At 34.9% G+C, this 18906-nt stretch overlaps 1 protein-coding gene across 1 annotated transcript in view; it reads left to right on the top strand.

Moving 5' to 3' along the window:
- The window catches only part of LOC115209430 (AT-rich interactive domain-containing protein 3A-like), a 305813-nt gene extending 293065 nt beyond the window's left edge, over positions 1–12748 (top strand). The window contains exons 9-10 of the mRNA XM_029777846.2: positions 3147–3374; positions 12162–12748. Coding sequence (XP_029633706.2) covers positions 3147–3374; positions 12162–12265 — 332 coding nt within the window. The 3' untranslated portion in view covers positions 12266–12748. The remainder of the gene's footprint in view (positions 1–3146; positions 3375–12161) is intronic.
- The last annotated feature ends 6158 nt before the right edge of the window (positions 12749–18906 follow it).

Here is an 18906-nt window from a genome sequence, read left to right as displayed (position 1 = left end):
TTTTTCTTCAAATCATGCAAACAGGATCCGTTTTTATTATCATGTCTGTCAGAAGAGGTAAAACACATTTTGGGCGTTATGGCTGCTGACTGATTACATGTGGAAAAGTTTGTGAGAGTACTTTTCCATAACGCTTTTTATGATTATTGCTAAACGTAAAATAGAATCCATAAATGTTATCAAGAAAATAAGCACACCAGAGTAAATATTGTTCCACAGTAACAACACCAACGTAGAACTGTGGAAATCGAGATGTGAGAGAACTAAAAGTGCTCACCATTTTTTTTTTTTACTGTTTAGTTAAAAAGGAAGATCAGTGCCCATAACCTTAATCCTTTTTAGTGCTTACATGAAGATTATCAATAGTCTGAAGACTTGACACGAATGCTTGCTGGTATATGTCGGATTTTATCTACCTCACAAGAATTCAGATCAAAACAAAGTCTGAAAATATACCACAAGATACCCCGAGAAATGCTCGGACAATTCCACCAGTCTACCGTCACAGATTCGTATTTTATTTTATTGACATCCGAAAGGATGAAAGGCAAAGTTGATCTCAGAAGGATTTGAAATCAGAACGCAGAGATCTGGAGCAAATACCGCAAGCTCTAAGGATTTTGCCGCTCAACCATAAACTCAGTATAAAGATGGTTTTGGCAATTAGAATTAGCTCCACCTGTAACATTTACAGATCTGTGAGGGCTGAATGGATAGATACAATTGATGTTATGTTTAATTCTTTGTAAGTCAATGTCTAAAGGAAAACCTTTGGTTGGGAAGGAAAGCTAATTCTAGAGGATTAGCACTTTGATGAAGGAAGTCCACAAATAACTAGTTACTGCTAGGCCGGGCGTGATACATCGTAAAAATAACATGTGTATTGACAGATATACTGGGCGTTTCTGGTTACAGGTGATATACAACTATCTAGTGCAGACGAGGTGAAAGGGTTCGAACTATAGATCCTTTTTTAAATAGTGAGTCTCCTACCAACAAGGCAATCTATCTCTGACTATCGATTTTTCCCATTACTTCACATACTAATTTCGTTTACTTGTTTGTTCTTTTGTCTTTTGGAATGCTCTCTGTCACTTCAGCAAACATTTTGAATTCCATGATTTTAAAGTATCAAGGTGGGTGACGAAATCCTAGATCTTAGCATTTTTGCAAACTTTTATGTTGACAACGTATCGATCGGACCTTGATTTCATCAAATTCAAGGCGGTATAAATGCTCCCATTTTATTTAATATGTTTTTCTTTACATTTTAAACCCATTTTCCTTTTATTTTAGCTTTCGCTGACTATCACATTTTCTCTTTCTCTTTTGTCTTATCTTTCCCCGCTCTCTAAGCATACATATGCAGACACACATTTTGTAATGTATGTGTTTAAAATAAGGCTGTATGCCAAATATATAATCTTACGTTGATGACAACATTATGTGAATGACATAGATAGAACTCGATACGAAATGAAAATTCAAATAAACATATTTTCTAATATCATAAGAGTCGACGTGCTAAGTCATTTGGGCTTTTGTATGGATGTGACGTCAGAGCGAAAGTTATGACTGACTATGGTAATTTCTTATGATATCAAAATATGTATGTGCATATATGTGTCTATGTGTGTATGTGAAATTGTATACAAATGGTTTCTGTTACTTTGGACGAGGAGTTTCAATTTGTTCCATTAACGATCAGCCTATTCGTTCAATTAACGAAGTTAGCGAATATTCTACCGACACTATACTCAGGAATTCTCAGGAAGAATCAGTATCTACTTGTTCAAGAAGAGAAATGCAAAAAAAGTGAAGGGGATAACAAAAGACAGTAGCAAGTGACCATGGCTGCTGCTGCTGCTGCTGCACCAGCCGAAGCTCCGAAAATAGTTAAAGCGGAAGCAGAGACAAATGATGTCGCTTCATTCTCAGAACAATTATCATGAGGGGTAGACGAGCTAGGGGAACCAAGGAGAACGTAGATGACTCCTTTCCCAGCACAGAGTCAGGAGGTGCCTTGATCCTACTTAAGTGACGTCTTCTTTGCCGTTTGTTTGTGGGTACTTATGTTCTGTGCATCAAACTTTTATGTATCACATTTATGCCCCTCTCTCTCTACGTTTATAATATCTATATGCACATGTTCTGTGCTGTATCCAAGTACTTATAACCTGTAAGTTTGCATCAAATAGCTCTTATCGCATGAAGGACGGATATGGTTATTAGCTTATTCTATCACTGATTCATCACAGCCGAGAAAGCAAACAATTATCATCTATCTCATCGCTATACTGAAAGAAGTAGTGTGATGGACAGCTTTGAAATGAACCAATGTCAGAAGAGGAACGACTACTGTCACCAATTCTTCATCATTTTTCTTTTAAATAAATCTTGGGGAGAATGGTAAGAATGAAGAGAGTGGTTCTATTCTTCAGTATTTTTACTGAAATACGTTGAGAGTGACGCGAGTGACTCACATGAATGAGCATAATACTCGCCCCTAGTAATACAGGTGACTGGATCTGTGGGTTAATCTACTGACTCAAGATGTTGTTCTCCGCATTGAGAAACATTTTTGTTTCATTTATATCTCTCTCTCGCTCTCTCGCTTTCTTTCTTTCTCTTTCTCCCTAACGTTTATACTTTGGGTCCTTGATGGAAAACCGCTGGAACGGGGCACCCATTCCCAAGCTATTTGTACGTTTCATTTGCCCAACTACGGACTGGAGACTGTTGATTATACTGTTCAATGAAATGTCACCCGTTCATTGTTTTTGTATGAAAGTATTATTATAATTATAATTATTATTATTATTATTATTATTATTATTATTATTATTATTATTATTATTTGTTGCTGTTGTTGTTGTCGTTGTCGTCATCATCGTCGTTGTTGTTATTGTTGTCCTTGATGTTATCTTTACTACTACTGCTACTACTACTATTACCACCGCCACCACCACTACTACTTCTATTATTATTATTATTATTATTATTTGTTGTTGTTGTTGTCGTTGTCGTCATCATCGTCGTTGTTGTTATTGTTGTTCTTGATGTTATCTTTACTACTAATGCTACTACTACTATTACCACCACCACTACTACTACTACTATTGTTATCACTACCATTATTTTCACAGATGATGACAGTATGCCATCAACACCGCTGCAGTCACGTAGTCTATCAGAAAGAGATGCGCTGGCAATGGAAGCTGCATCTAGAGCGATGGAAGAAGCGACCCGAAAAATGGAAGCTGCTTCACGAGCTGCTGTCGAAGAAAGCCCTCCAAGGAAACGTCTTGCAATGTCAGAAGAGGAACGACTACTGGTTCACGCCGGAATGCCGAGTGCTCACATTAAAATTACAAGTAGGAGTGAGTAATTATATTTCCTGGGGTGGGATAAGAAAAAAAAATGAAATTTTTCTGAAACACAGACACACATATGTATACATGTATACATACATGCATACATACATGCATGCACACGCGCGCGCACATACACACACATATACACACACATTACGTTTAATTATTAATATAAAAAATGCGGCGTGCTGGTAGCATCGTTAGTATTTCTTTCTGAGTGCAATTTACAGCGAGCTAGAATTTGCCTTTCATATTGAGCACTGGGGTTGATAAAATCGGTACCAGAGGAATACTGGGATCGATGTAATCGACTTACACCCTCCCCACCGAACTTGCTGGCCTTATGCCAAAATTTCAAACCAATATTAAAATGGCGGTGAGGTGGCAGAAGCGCTAGATTACAGGAAAACATATGCGTTGTTTGATCCGTTTATTTACATTCTGATTTCAAATTTCGCAGAGATCAACCCTGCCTTTCATCCTTTCGGGGCTGATAAAATAAAGTACCAGTGTCGGTAGTATCAATTAGCCTACTCCCCTCAGATTTCCTTAAATCAGATATATCATTAGTAACAAAGCTATAAAAACATATACAGCATAACCTAGAGAACTGTAGAATAATAAATTTACATCATCAGTTAACTTATTTGGGCTGACAGAGACCTCGCGGTCAGGTTTTTTCAAGTATATCTTAACGCCCCATAGTATATATAGAAAATCAATTTTTTACGGCATATGGACCTAAGATGGGATTGAAAGAACGTCATGCAGAAACAATGGCCTCTCACAGCTCTCTTATATTATAGTGTAGCCAAGTTTCATAGTAAGACTGAGCGCAGATAATCAGAAAAAATACTGTAACGCTCTAAAAATACCGCTCTAACGTCGTAAGGTGTGTCTTTGGATTCGCATGTCTGAGATATTCTATCAAAGTTTCTTTCAGTTCAGTATGAGTTCAGTATAGTTTTCTATACATAATAGCTTGCTCTCCTAGACACACCCACACATCAAACTTCTTCTATCTATCTATCTATCCATCTATCCATCTATCTATCTATCTAGCTATCTATCTATCTATCTATCTAGCTATCTAGCTATCTATGCTCGCACATATATACTCAAACAGACGTACATACACGTTCACGAAGACTACACATATAATAATGATAATATGCAGTATTTACAGACGACATTGGGTACAAAGTACTCAATATTATATTATGTGTGCATATGTGTATGTGCGCACGCTTGTGTTATGTGTCCATGAATATTTATATATATATATATGTATACATATGTAAATGTGTGTGTATATGTAAATGTGTGTGTGTGTATATATATATACATATATATGCACACACATATCATTGGTCTGTGTATACATGTTATATATATATATATATATATATATATATATATATATATATATATATATTATATATATATATGTATATATATATATATATATATATATATGTACCTATGTATGTATGTTTGCGTCTGTGTATATGTATAATATAAGTATATTTGTTTGCACGTATATCAAGGCAGGTGTGTATTTTCATATACCTCCATGGAATTCCAACTCTTGATTGTTTCTATAGATCTCTGCATAGAATAACTAGATACCAAAAAAATAATACAAAAACCTCAACTAACAATAAAAGAAAAAAGCTGAGTGCGCGTTGTCACAAACAATCGGATAATGTTGTCTTCATTGCAACTTAGTAATTTGTCACAAATAATAGATATACTCATTGATTATTTTTACTATATTTTTTTCCTTTTGTTTTCTTCTTAAAGCTTTAGATGATTTGGCGTTATAGTGCCGTATCCTTTAATCTGAATTTTAAAGGTGTTACTTTCAAACTATTGATGAATCACTGTTAATGTAGCTTGATATCTTTGTAGTTGTGTAGAAGAATTTGTTTTTGTTGGCTCAATGAAAAGTTATCTGAAATATTTGCTGTTAATTTCTTTCATGTATAACGATGATAGTTTGAGAAAGTGAGTGGGAAGAATATTCATGTTAGCAAAAATCGAGATTTAGAGAAATCTTCCAATATATATACACTGCAGAGATCTGGAGTGGTGGTGTATATATTTATAAATGAAATTTTTGAAGAAAGGCAATAAAAGTAGGGTAAAATAAGAGAAATTTAAGAAAATTATTGAGATTAAACTTGAAGAACTTGATAGGAAAAAGTTTGGAAAAAAATAAGCAGGAAATATCAATGCAATAATAATGGTAGTAGTAATGATAATAGTAGGTGTATGATGGAATTTGAAGAGTTAAGAAAAACATTGAAATTTCGAAAGATCAAATCTGAAAAACCATTTTGAAGGAGACGACTGAATAAGTATGTTTGATAATTTTATTGTCAAAGAAAATGGCATGTTTAAAGAAAGTGTTTTGAAAGAAAAGGTGAAAAAACGAATTTGAAGAAAAAATCCGAATGAGTGAAATTGAAAATGAATATTGCATAGCTAGGTGTGAAGAAAGTTTATGAAGGAAAAGACTGAATGAATGAATTAAGCAGAAAAAAAAATTCTGAATGGATGAATTAAAAAAAAAATAGTTCTTGTATGTGAGAAATTTAGGAACATGATGACCGATTTGAAGGAACAAAATAGATAAAATTATGATTGAAAATATTTCAGTGGAGGAAATAGAAGTGTGGTCTTCATAGGCGGAATGTATGGAATACAATTTAGGGAAAGCTTCAAGGTTAACTTAATTTATTGGCTATTGTTGGGGAGACTAACAGCAAATATGGCGTAAAGTTCTAGACAATAAAACAAGTTTCTGGAAGGAAGTAAAGTTTTAAAAGTAGGAACTTTTCATTAAAGAATGGTAATTTAGAATTTTCGAAGAACATTACATTGTAGCAAGCAATTGATTCTGACCTTGTTTTGCAATTTTCTCCTGTAATCATTTAGAAAAGAGAAAATACTGTTCCATCTATAATTCTGATTTATAGACGTTGTCTTAAACACAGAATGATTGAGAAAGGGAAAGAGCTGGGTAGATAGAAAGATAGATAGATAGATAGATAGATAGATAGATAGATAGATAGATAGATAGATAGATAGATAGATAGATAGATAGATAGATAGATAGATAGATAGATAGATAGATAGATGGATGGATGGATGGATGGGTGGATGGATGGATGGATGGATAGATAGATAGATAGATAGATAGATAGATAGATAGATAGATAGATAGATAGATAGATAGATAGATGGATGGATGGATGGATGGATAGATAGATAGATAGATAGATAGATAGATAGATAGATAGATAGATAGATAGATAGATAGATAGATAGATAGATAGAAGTGACAGAGAGAGATGAAAATATATATAGTGGCTATAATAAAGTTAGATATATAGAATTAGAGAGATAGAGAGAAAAAGAGAGAGTGAACGAGAGAGAGAAAGGAAGAGAGGGAGGGAGGAGATGAAACAGAAATTAAATAATTTGTAAGCAGAGAGATCAGGAAAGAAAAGTGATAAAATGAAAGAGGAGAAAGAAATAAGACAGAAAAGTGGGAGATCTGTGAGTAGAGAGTAAGAGTGGAAGTTATCGAGTAGACATTTAGAGTTAAATGGAAAGCAACTGATACAGAGAGGAGGAAGAGGAGCAGGGGGAACAGCAGGAGCAGGAGGAGGAGAGAGAGAGAGTAATATGGATATTCTTTATACTGTTTGTATAACAGTAGAAGGAAAGAGGGGGAAGAAATAGGTAAAAATGAAAGAGTTTATAAGAGAAGTTAGAGAAAGAGGAGAGAAGAAATAAAATTAAGAAACAGAAATTATAGGAAAATGAAATCAGCAAAGAGTGTGTGTGAATGTGTGTGTGTGTGTGTGTGTGTGTGTGTGTGTGTGTGTGTGTATGTGTGTGTGTGTGTGCGTGTGTGTGTGAATGTGTGTGTGTGTGTCTGTCTGTCTGCATGTATGTATATATGTATGTATGGATGGATGGATGTATATATATATGTATGTATGTATGTGATTGAGCGTAAAGAGACAGAAAAATAAGTTAACAGAGAGTGAGAGAGAGAGAGAGAGAAGGACTATCAAATGAGTGAGAAGTAGAGTGAAAAAGTCAATTGGAAGAAGTAAAGATGCCGCCGATAAAGACAGAAAAGAATAAAGAAATACATAATGTAAAGAGAAAAGAATGTACAGTAAAAAAAGCGAGAATATATATATATACGACGGGTTCTTTTCAGTTTCCGTCTACCAAATCCACTCACGATACTTTGGTTGGTTCATGGCTATAGTAGAGAACGCTGGCCCAAGGTGAAACGTAATGGGACTGAACCCGAAACTATGTGGTTGGGAAGCACAGTACATATATATATATATATATATATATATATATATACATAAACATAGATAGATAGATACGTACGGACATAAATACATACATACACATATATATGTGTGTGCCTGTGTGTGTATATATATATGATTATACGTGTATATGTGTCGTTGTTGCTGAGTCCTAGCTCAAACATGATCGAGCAGATTTTCAAGGAAAAGTATTCCAGCCATGTCAATCCTGCTTTAATTCCTATGCACAGACAGGTAATCCTGGGCCATAGGTAGTATCCAACGTTTCTTCTAGTAATACAACGGGATGTGATTTGAAGAAGATTTGGTTGTCATGTCCAGCAAATCGATTGACCACGTAGAGTTTCCCCATAGACGCATTTTGTGCGCGCATGCGTGTCAGTTTGGAAATATATAAAATGGTGGAAAGGAGGAAGAACAGTGAACAATAACAATATCGGCAGCAACAATAACTTCGACCACCACGAAGAGAAAAACTCAAAGGAATTAAAAGAAAAAGGAAAACGAACGACGTAATAAAAAGGAGCCGTAATGTGTGTGTGTCTGTGTGTGCTTGTATGTGCATGTGCGTGTGTATATTGTTGTGTGAGTGTGTGTGTGTTGTATGTGGTGGGAAGATAAGATGACAGGGTAAGGAGAGGAGTGTGGTTAGAGGAGAAGGACGTGGAGTCGATGCGGGAATTAAGAAGGAAACATTTCGTACATAAAGAATAATGAAGTTGAAACAATAAGATGTTAATAAAGCGTTCGGCCGACTTAGAAACTGAACAGAGAGAGGAAGAGAGAGACAGATAGACAGATAGACAGACAGTAACAGAAGAAAATTGAGAGACATACAGAGGGAGGGAGAAATGAATGGTGTTACTAGAGAAAACAAAGAAATTGAGTTAAGTTGGATGAGGAAGCGAGAGAGAAACAAAACCAAAACTATTTTGAGAAAGAGAGAGAGAGAGAGAGATGTTGAATAGAGGATACGTAAAAAAGAGTAAGATGGAAACACACTCAAGGACAGAGAGACAGACAGAAAGACAGCTGGAGAGAGAGAGAGAGAAAGAGAGAGAGAGAGAGAGAAAGAAGCAGATAGAAGAGGAGTTGAAGAGGGAATAGGTGGAGGAAAAAGCGGTGGATAGAACACAACTTTTAGAAATTGCGAGAGAAGCAGAGAGGGAAGGATAAGAGAGGAGAGAAGACAGAATGATAGACAGAATAGATAAAAAGAGAGTGAGGAGACACAGAGTGGGGAGAGAGAAGACAGAAGTAAAGTAAAATAATTATTAAAGGAAGCTTTCAAGTATGTTTCAATAATTTTTGCTCAAGTTTTAAGACATCTTCCATATTGTTGCTACAACTGTTGGTGGGATTCTTTTACTGGTGATTAGGATAGTGATGCATAAGAACAAAATCCTTTATTATTATTATTATTGAGTGAGAGAGCAGTGCATGCCATCAAAGTGACACTGGGGTAAAATATACGAAGCCCAATATACCCATCATGACTACCCGTCTGATAAAGGTACACCAGGCACATGCATCACAACCATATGTGCGCGACATGGTGATCTCATATCAAGATAAACAGCACATGACCTTGCAGGTGGGGCCCAGTTAGAATTTCCTTCAGGTTGAGTAGCCCATCCCGCTCAAAAGGTCCCTGAATAAGGGTTGTTTCAGGATGTTGAAAGAACCACCCATGTTTCCAGAGGTGAATTATTCAAACCCCAAAGAATCCCTTTCAACACATGGCTATGATGCTCCCCTACTACTTCTGCTCGTAATCAGAGATGCACATATCGTCAGCCACTAAGGGACATGCTCAACTGCTTAAAGTCAAACAACTGACAAGCAAATCTGTGGTATTGAGCAGAATATTTGCTGTAGCCCATCTTTTATTATTATTATTATTATTATTATTATTATATTATTATTATTATTATTATTATTATATATATATATATATTATATATATATATATATATATATATATGTTGGCATTTTAATTCGTTGTTCTGAGTAATGTAGAGTTTGTATGCTCTTAACTCGAGATGAGTTTTCGATTCTTGGTTAACGCTATCTCAAAAAATTTCTACACCGTGCACATAATAAACCATTTGGAAAAATCAGGAAGCGAGCTATAATGTCACTTATATCACTTCTTTTAAATAATTGGCTTTTGAAGTCGACGATGGCGCCTCAAAACTGTAGTTCGACTTGCTACAAACTGCAGTTAAATTTCCTCTAACCAAACCCAGCTGTTTTAAACAGAGAAAGGTTAATGGGATAGTGTACCCCATTGATGAACGAAAAATTTGTGATGGTTAAAACCGGAGTGTTTCTGATCAGAGCCCAGTTCTATCAGGACCGACTTGGAATAAAGAGCAATAGGGATAACAATTTGTTTGTACCTAATTAATGAAACCATAGCTGCTAGAAATAGCAGCCAAATCGCTCTTAATTCAAACATAAAGGAAGATGAGTGTGTACTCACGATAAGAATGTTTTTGATCGTAACATTGCTCTTTGCTCCATTAGGGCTGATCTTGTGTTAAGCAACAACAATACCAAAAGCAGTAAATCATGATAATTTTTCTATTCTTCTACCGCAACCTCACTCGCAAGCGAGTTTGACCTTATTAGCATATACCGTGCGACCACTGTCTCTTTTAGGTGTCTTTGCTGTTGCGAACAGACACACCGACACACTTGAGACTCTAAACCTTGTTCCAGCGGAAAATCCATATGACAGCTAGGGTAGGAGAGAGAGCTGACACTCATTTCAACTGAATAGGCTAGAGCAACGTTAAATGAAGTAAAGAGAAATGAAGTATAATTTGTCACCAGCTCACGAATCAAGAGAAGTTGGAAAAACATTATACAGTGTTGTTACAGCTCTTTCGTTTCTGTGTTCAAATCCAAATCGATGTTAGCTTTATCTTTCACCCTTCCATAGCCATTTAGCCATTTCTCCTCACACTGAAAAAACGATGAACAACTTTAATCAATTTTCGAACCTTATTGGGTTCTCATCAGAGGCGTCTACATCATTCTGACAGTCTCCAAAGAAACAAACAGCCAAAATGTTTGAATACTCAATAAATGCAGCAGTTACTCTATGAAGGAGGAGACAGACAGACAGAGAGGCTGAAGAACGAAGAGGTTGAGAGTTTTCGCGTGACACGTTTCATTCCATATTATATTGCTGGAACTTTCGGTTTCGAAACCCTAAAGTTTCACGTGTCTAATTAGACAAAATCTGAGCGACTTAAAGCCTTTAAGAATCGGCAAAGCTGTGTGAGCTTTTCCGAGTTTGAGTATGTGCGTGGTTTTATGTATGTGTGTGTACATGGTTTTACGTTACTGTGGGTGTTTGGAACCAAGTATGTGTGTGTGTGTGTATTTGTGTGTTTAGCTGGATTTACGTTGTCTATGGAACTGTGCACAAGTTTCCGTCTATATTATATGGAAGCAGGAAGGATGTGTGTGGTTGTTTGTGTGTATGTATTGATTTAAGTATGTATGTCCATGGGGTTGCGTGTGTTGTTGTGATTCCTCCATCACCATACATTTTGATCTGCTGTGTATTTGTGATCTGCTGTGTATTTGTGAAGTGTATGTGTTGGGTCAACGCATGCATGGTTTCCCGACTGTTTCTGCATCTCGTTCAAAATATTTAATAAGATGAAGAAAAGTGAAACATAAGACGCTTTGCGGTCTAATAATAAGGACAAGGATAGAGATGGGAGGTAACAGCAGAAAGTGAGAGAGAAAATGAAAGAGCAAGAGAGGATGGAATGTGAGAACGAGAGAATAGAAACTGTGCTGTGGATACAGAGAAACAGTATCGTACGGCGGAGAGAGAGAGAGAGAGAGAGAGAAAGGGGAGGTTGTTAAAGAGAGAGAAAATAAGGTAGAAAAAAAGAGAAAAGAGATAAACAATGTGATCTTGCGAGAGAAAGAGGTGGGAAAAGAGATATGAGGAAGAGGAAAATAGTGGTAGTAGTGAGGTAGGGGAAGACAAAGTGCCTTGAAAGGCATAAAATGGGAAAAGAGAAAAAGCGCAAGAAGGGAAGTGGGAAATATTGGATGAAGAAAGAAGAGACACATGCACATGTGCATGTAATTTAAATAAAACAGAATTATATAAACATATACATACACAAATTAATTTATGTTATTGAATGTAAAGAAGATTGAATGAGACAAACAAAAATATAGATAATTCATCAACAACACGTACGAGATTCTAATAATAGACAGATTCCACTTAGTGCACATTTTAGAATATTCTACAACAAACAAATCATTTAACCATCATGTTTTACCATTTTTGTACAATAAATTCGCAAATAAAGTCGAATTATTATTATTATTATTATTATTATTATTATTATTATTATTATTATTATTATTATTATTTCTTTTTCAGATGACGGTCGGTCGGAGATTGACAATTCACTAGTGGTCAGTATGGAGATCAACGGTATCATGTACCAGGGCGTCTTGTTTGCTCAACAGCCACGACGGATTTAGCCCAAGACTACGTCTGTAATATCACCCTCCGCGGCTCAGGATCAATCAATAAAAACAGTTATAAAAGACACATCACAATTGTAATAAGCAACAACAAAAGCAAGACAACAATAAACATAAAGAACAGTAACAACAAAAACAAAAACTAAAACTATAAAAGTAAAGAACTGAAAATAATACAAAAAACACAACAAAGGAAAGCAAAAGAACTGCCCAGTTGTTTTTCACACATTTGCACTTCGTCAGACTCGACTCATTCAGAGACTTGGTGCTGCAATTTGAGCTACAGAGACTGCTATGTTGTTGCTACTGTTATCTCATACACACATTACCATGTGCACACAGATGCATATTTACATAAACAGACACTGACACATACACATATCAAAAATATATAAAGCAACGGCGCATATGTCGAAATTTGCGAACGATAATAAAGGATGTGACAATGAATCGTAAAAAAATACAAAACAAAAAGACAACCAAAATAACAAAGAAACCAAACGAACATACAAACTGAGGCGATGACAATGATTATATTATTATTATTATTATTATTATTATTATTATTATTATTATTATTATTATTATTATTATTATTATATTATTCATGATTTGAGATATTCATCAGAAATTTCCATACGTAAAAAAAACAAGGATTAATATACGTCTTGGACAAAAGAAAAGATGATAAAAAAAATACATTGCATAGAAGTGTTTGAAGGTCATCAAAGATGTTCCTCGATTAAATTCATTACAGTTATTATTATTTAGCCGGGTTCCAGTGGCAGAGGCGGTATAGAGAGCAGCTGAATAAAATGCCTTGTGGTATTTAATGTCTTCCCTTTACGTTCTCTGTCCGAATCCCGCAAAGTCGACTTGGCATCTCATTTTTCTGGGAGGTTTCGATAAAAATATTGCACCAGTTAAATATTGGGTCGACTATTTACCATCATCCCACCCCAAATTTGTGGCTTTGTGCCTAAGTTAGAAACCATGATCATCATTATTGCTATTATTATTATTATTATTATTATTATTATTATTATTATTATTATTATTATTATTATTATTATTATTACAATGACAGTAGTAACAATAACAATTTCAATTATGTGAATGGATTTTCTTTTTGTTTTTTTTTTTGTTTTTTAAATCATTAAAAATTAAAAAAATAGAAATAATGATAAAATGTGAACAAGATGGCTGAAGTGGAATGAAAAAAAAAGTAAAACAAAAAAGAAACTGAGAAAAAATACAAAGTATATATATATATTCAGTGAAGCAATTTCTCTTCAGTACTTTGGAGAAGAAAACTAAATTGCAAGAAGCTAAGACTGGAACATGAACTGTACACCCCTGATAGAACATAAAACAATTGAACAGAACGGATTCAATGCAGACATACGTGCACACATACACACACATATACACACGCATGCATACACACACGTACACACACGCAGGCACACATGCATATTCATACAAGATATTTTTTAAAACTGTGAAAAAATATATATGTTCAAGCGATATAAACACTTCCCTCGCATCTCCCCTTCTCTCTCTTTCTTTCTCTCTCGCTTTCTCTCTCTTTGTCTCTCTCCCCGATATTTCTCTCACAACTGACTGATACAAATTGGTACTGAAATTCAAATTCAATCTTAGACAGAAGCTCAGTCTCACATTCAAACTGGAACTAAAATTCACGCTCAATTTCACACTCAAATTGAAACTGAAACTAAAAACTCAAGCTGAAATTCAAACTCAAACTCACAACCTCACTCACTCATTTACTTACATATTTACTTAATTAAAACCATCCACCACTCACCCTCTTTTAATTTCTCTGTATTCTTACATTTCTCCCCAAATATCTTATTTTTGCTTGCATATCATTATAGGCTGAAGAACAAGAAAAACATCATCAATAACATATATAAATAAAAAAACAATAAATAAAGCTATGCATAGTTGCACAGACGCACAAGAAAACAACATACCCGCATACTTGCACACATACACATCTACAAAAATCCATATACAAAACCAACACTAATACAAGCAAGAAGAGACAGTTAATTATATATGTACTGAAAAAAAAAAAACAATTATTCATACCTTTTTGTCTTCATACGTACGCATGTTGTTTTATTTTATTTTTAATTTTTTTTACACAAATAAAATTATTAACAAATATACGTAGAATACGTATTGCATGAATATTAAAAAACGCAAAAAGATCAACACAAACATTATTATTAACACTTATTAATCAATTAATATTTTTGTTTATGACTTTTTAAAATTGTTAGTCAAAGGATGAAGATCAACACCCACTAAGTTTTGTAGGAGCTCAAGATTCAGAGGGCAAGCCATGTTGAATGAATAGTGAATTAGCTCACGAGTTTGCTGAAATAGCGGAGCAACCCGCCTTATGACAAATTACACTAAACGATCCGGATGTTATAAAAACAGCCTGGATTCTGCTAAAGATACCCCTGAGCAATGCAGTGATGTGAAACCAGGTAACCAATGAAATCTATAAATCATGGATGACCGATTAAGACTACCACTCCAGGAAGATGCATTAAATCGTTTCTTTTAGAATCACATCGAGTGAGGCAAATTTACTACTTTGAGAAATCAAATTAATCTTTCATAATATATGTAAGTCATTGTTATAGCCTATGTCTATAAACTTTTGGCCAGCACTGAATGAAAAACAGGTGTAGAAAAAAATCGTTTTTATATACAATGTTTTGTGGTCAGAAAATGAGCCGTCAGTTGAACTCGATTCTGTCTGGTGTTGGGATTTAGTCTAAGGTTGTGTATTCTGTTTAATTCTGCACAGAGATACTTATGAATGTGCTGTTACTGAGGGTTTATGAAAATGGGATAGACTACTGAGCATATATAACACATTTTGGCTTTGATGCGTCAACAGTTTCCTTACATGCATACATTTTGTTTAGACCTAAGCATACAACATTGACTAAAATCTTTCATTATAATTTATAGTATACTATAGCATTAAAACTATGTATTAGTGATATATTAAAGAGATAGCTAGACAGACATACAGACCGACAGACAGACAGACAGACAGAAAGATAGATAGATAGATAGATAGATAGATAGATAGATAGATAGATAGATAGATAGATAGATAGATAGATAGACTAGACAGATGTTGGAAGAGAATAAACAGCCCCACTACTTGGCAAGTACTGTTTATTGACATCGAAGGAATACAAGGCGTCGTCACTAGTATTAATATCATAATATAGTGAGCCGGCTGCGCAGTATTCTATTGGCTCTGATAATTCACTACCTGTTAGAACTAAGACTACCCCACTGTCAAGATCAGGATTATATACTAAACTGTCTTAATATTCTGATTTCAGGCTTGGACTTGCATCAAAAGCTAAAATTGGTCACGTGATGAGCTGAAACAGCTCTAATTAATAATCGAAAATACATTTAACCATAAATGTTAAGTAAATTGCTATGAAATTGTAAAGGAACAACTGATTCTGGGCGCGGCATCATTTGTCTCTCCTATGTTAGTGGCCATAATTTACTACTGCGACAGATATAACCTATAGATATGCGATACACTCATTATGAGTTCACAGTGAATCTTGTCTGATAAAACGATTTAACGTGGCCCAGTTGTGGTTGATGCAATTTCAATTATAATGACTATTAATTATTGCGGAAAGTATAAAGCTTACTACTTTATATTTATCTTCTATACAAAATAATTTTTATGGCTAAAACTATACCATTCTGATTGTCACGATGTTCGTGTGTTCGATTACTACACTTTAAAGAACCTTGGGTATCAAACGAATTCAAAGATAAAATCGAAATGTCTAATATAATCTTTTCTACTCTAAGCACAAGGCCCGAAATCTGGGGGGAAGGAGCCAGTCGATTAGATCGACTCCAGTACGCAACTGGTATTTAATTTATTGACCCCGAAAGGATGAAAGGCAAAGTCAACCGCGGCGGAATTTGAACTCAGAACGTAAAGACGGACGAAATTCCGATAAGCATTTCGCCCGGCGTATTAACATTTCTGCCAGCTTGCCGCCTTCTTTAAAATATTCTTTTCTACTCTAGGCACAAGGCCCGAAATTTTGGGGGAGGGGAACAGTCTATTAGATCGACCCCAGTACGCATCTGGTACTTAATTTGTCGACCCCGAAAGGATGAAAGGCAAAGTCAACCGCGGCGGAATTTGAACTCAGAACGTAAAGACAAACGAAATACTGCTACACATTTTGCCCGGCGTGCTAACGTTTCTGCCAGCTCGCAGCCAATAAATGTTTAATATAATAAAACAAGTTTGTGTTTCGAATTAAACAAACTTAACTATGGAAAGAAACCGAGGACATGATCGAAATATATAATTAAACTATAATGAAACAAGATTGTGTGCAATGCTTTAAATAGCCATGTGTATGGAAACAAATCGAAGCATGATCGAAATCTTCAATAAAATTAAATAAGCGTTAGGCTTTAATCACACTTCAGAACAGAAGGAAATCGAAGACATAAACGAAATCTTTAATATAATGGGAGACTGTATCAGCATATAACACTTATACATTAAAAATCAAGAAAATACGATTATAAAATGTGGAATCTTCACGAAATATTATAACTCTTCCAAAACGGCTAAGTTGGCAGAAGTGACTTAGATTGAAAAAAAAAAACTATTACGTTACTGAGGGTTGTGACTGAAACATTAAAAAAAAACTAATGTCCGTTAGTTTGGCAACAACAGAATAAATTGAGAAAAGGGGAATGAAAAATATTCAAAATTCTGCCTGGAGTAAAAGTCTAATGGAGGTCTTGCCTTTGAACAAAGAGTATAAGTGTGGCCTTTTGTCGCTGGTGTAAATAACAGTCCGAAACGTTAGTCGTTCTGCAAATCGATATCTCACAATTCACACCTATAGTATTCAGTTTCTCTTTTCAGTAAATTCAGTTCAAATCTACAAGGTTCAATTATGTCTTCCTGTAATTAATACGACAGGTATCCATAGTACATTACGATCAAATAAATCGAACCTAAAAATAGTGGTTTTGTCGGTATTAGATATTTAAATATGATAGTGAATTACCAAGCTCAGTACAGTATCAAACAAATGACTTAGATTAAAAAAACAATTACAATTAGTTGAAATACAATGGTTCACACACACTTGTGCAAAAACAAACGTTCGCGCGCACACACAAACACACACACATGTTTCAAGTGAAATTAAATAGATAACTTTAGAAACTAAGTATGCATTTACATGGAAATTATTAGAGCTCTTGGGATCAGGTAGTTGCGTAGCATTGTGAATGTCAATATGGATGCGGGACATCTTTCAGCGACAAATGTAAGTATTGTACTCCAACACGTTCCCCGTCAATTTCAGGGCATCAAACTTATCATTATATACATGTATATAATAAAAAGATAAATGCGCCCTTTTAAAGCCTAGCCAAGCTCATGGGCCCATTTTCCCGGTTTTCATGGCGTATGTGTTCCCCAGCTGGATGGGACGCCAATCCATCGCAGCGTTACTCATTTTTGCCAGATGAGTGGACTGGAGCAACGTGAAATGAAGTGTTTTGCTCAAGAAGAACAACGCGTCACCCGGTCCAGGAATCGAAACCACAATCTTACGATCATGATGCTGACACCCTAACCACTAAGCCACGCGCCTCCACATACATGTATATACATATATATATGGATATATATATATATAATATATATATATATATATATATATATATAATATATATATATATATATATATATATATATATAATATATATATATATATGGATATATATGGATATACTTGTGTGTATATATGTGTCTGTATGATAGGAAATAAAAGAAAAGCGGGTTCAGATTATGACATATTTGTACAGTATGTAGAGAAAAACGGATGGATAAAAGAGTATAAGTCACAAGAGATCAATAAAAGTTCTGTTAATGGAAATTCGTAATTGTTGACATCAACGCTTGTAGACTCGAGGAGAAGGCGCAAAGTAATTATTACTGACATGAGGTTATTGACGAGGAAGTTACCACAGATAAAATCATCGAGTTAAAAGAGATGAAGAGCGGTATGCAGAGTGTACCTTACAGCTGTTTCAAGAATATTCGTATAATTGGCACATTTTCATTCATGCCACCGGTATCCAACATTTTGGTGGTAAACTATTCTATATTGCTTAGGAAACAGGGTTGAAACTCAATGGCACATGGATTTAAATCATGTGTATGTGTGTGTATGTATGTGTGTGCGTTTGTCTGAGTATATATGTATGTAAAGATACATATATATATATATGTATATATATATATATACATACATACACTCACGTACACACACTTATACATATATATATGTATATAATTGTTAAAGAGGACAACAAACTTTAAGGCAAGACAAACATCTCAAGTAATATACGTTATTATTATTGGAAAAATAATAACGTATATGATTTGAGAAGTTTGTCTTGCCTTAACGTTTGTTGACCTCTTTAACAATTATATACATCGGAAATCTAGAATGGCTCTATAACTACCGTCTTGGCTATAAACTTGGAGCCCCAGTAATCCGTAA

This window comes from Octopus sinensis, linkage group LG3 (assembly GCF_006345805.1).
Source record: "Octopus sinensis linkage group LG3, ASM634580v1, whole genome shotgun sequence".
In the NCBI taxonomy this organism is placed as follows: domain Eukaryota; kingdom Metazoa; phylum Mollusca; class Cephalopoda; order Octopoda; family Octopodidae; genus Octopus; species Octopus sinensis.
This window is presented reverse-complemented; position numbering and strand designations above follow the sequence as displayed.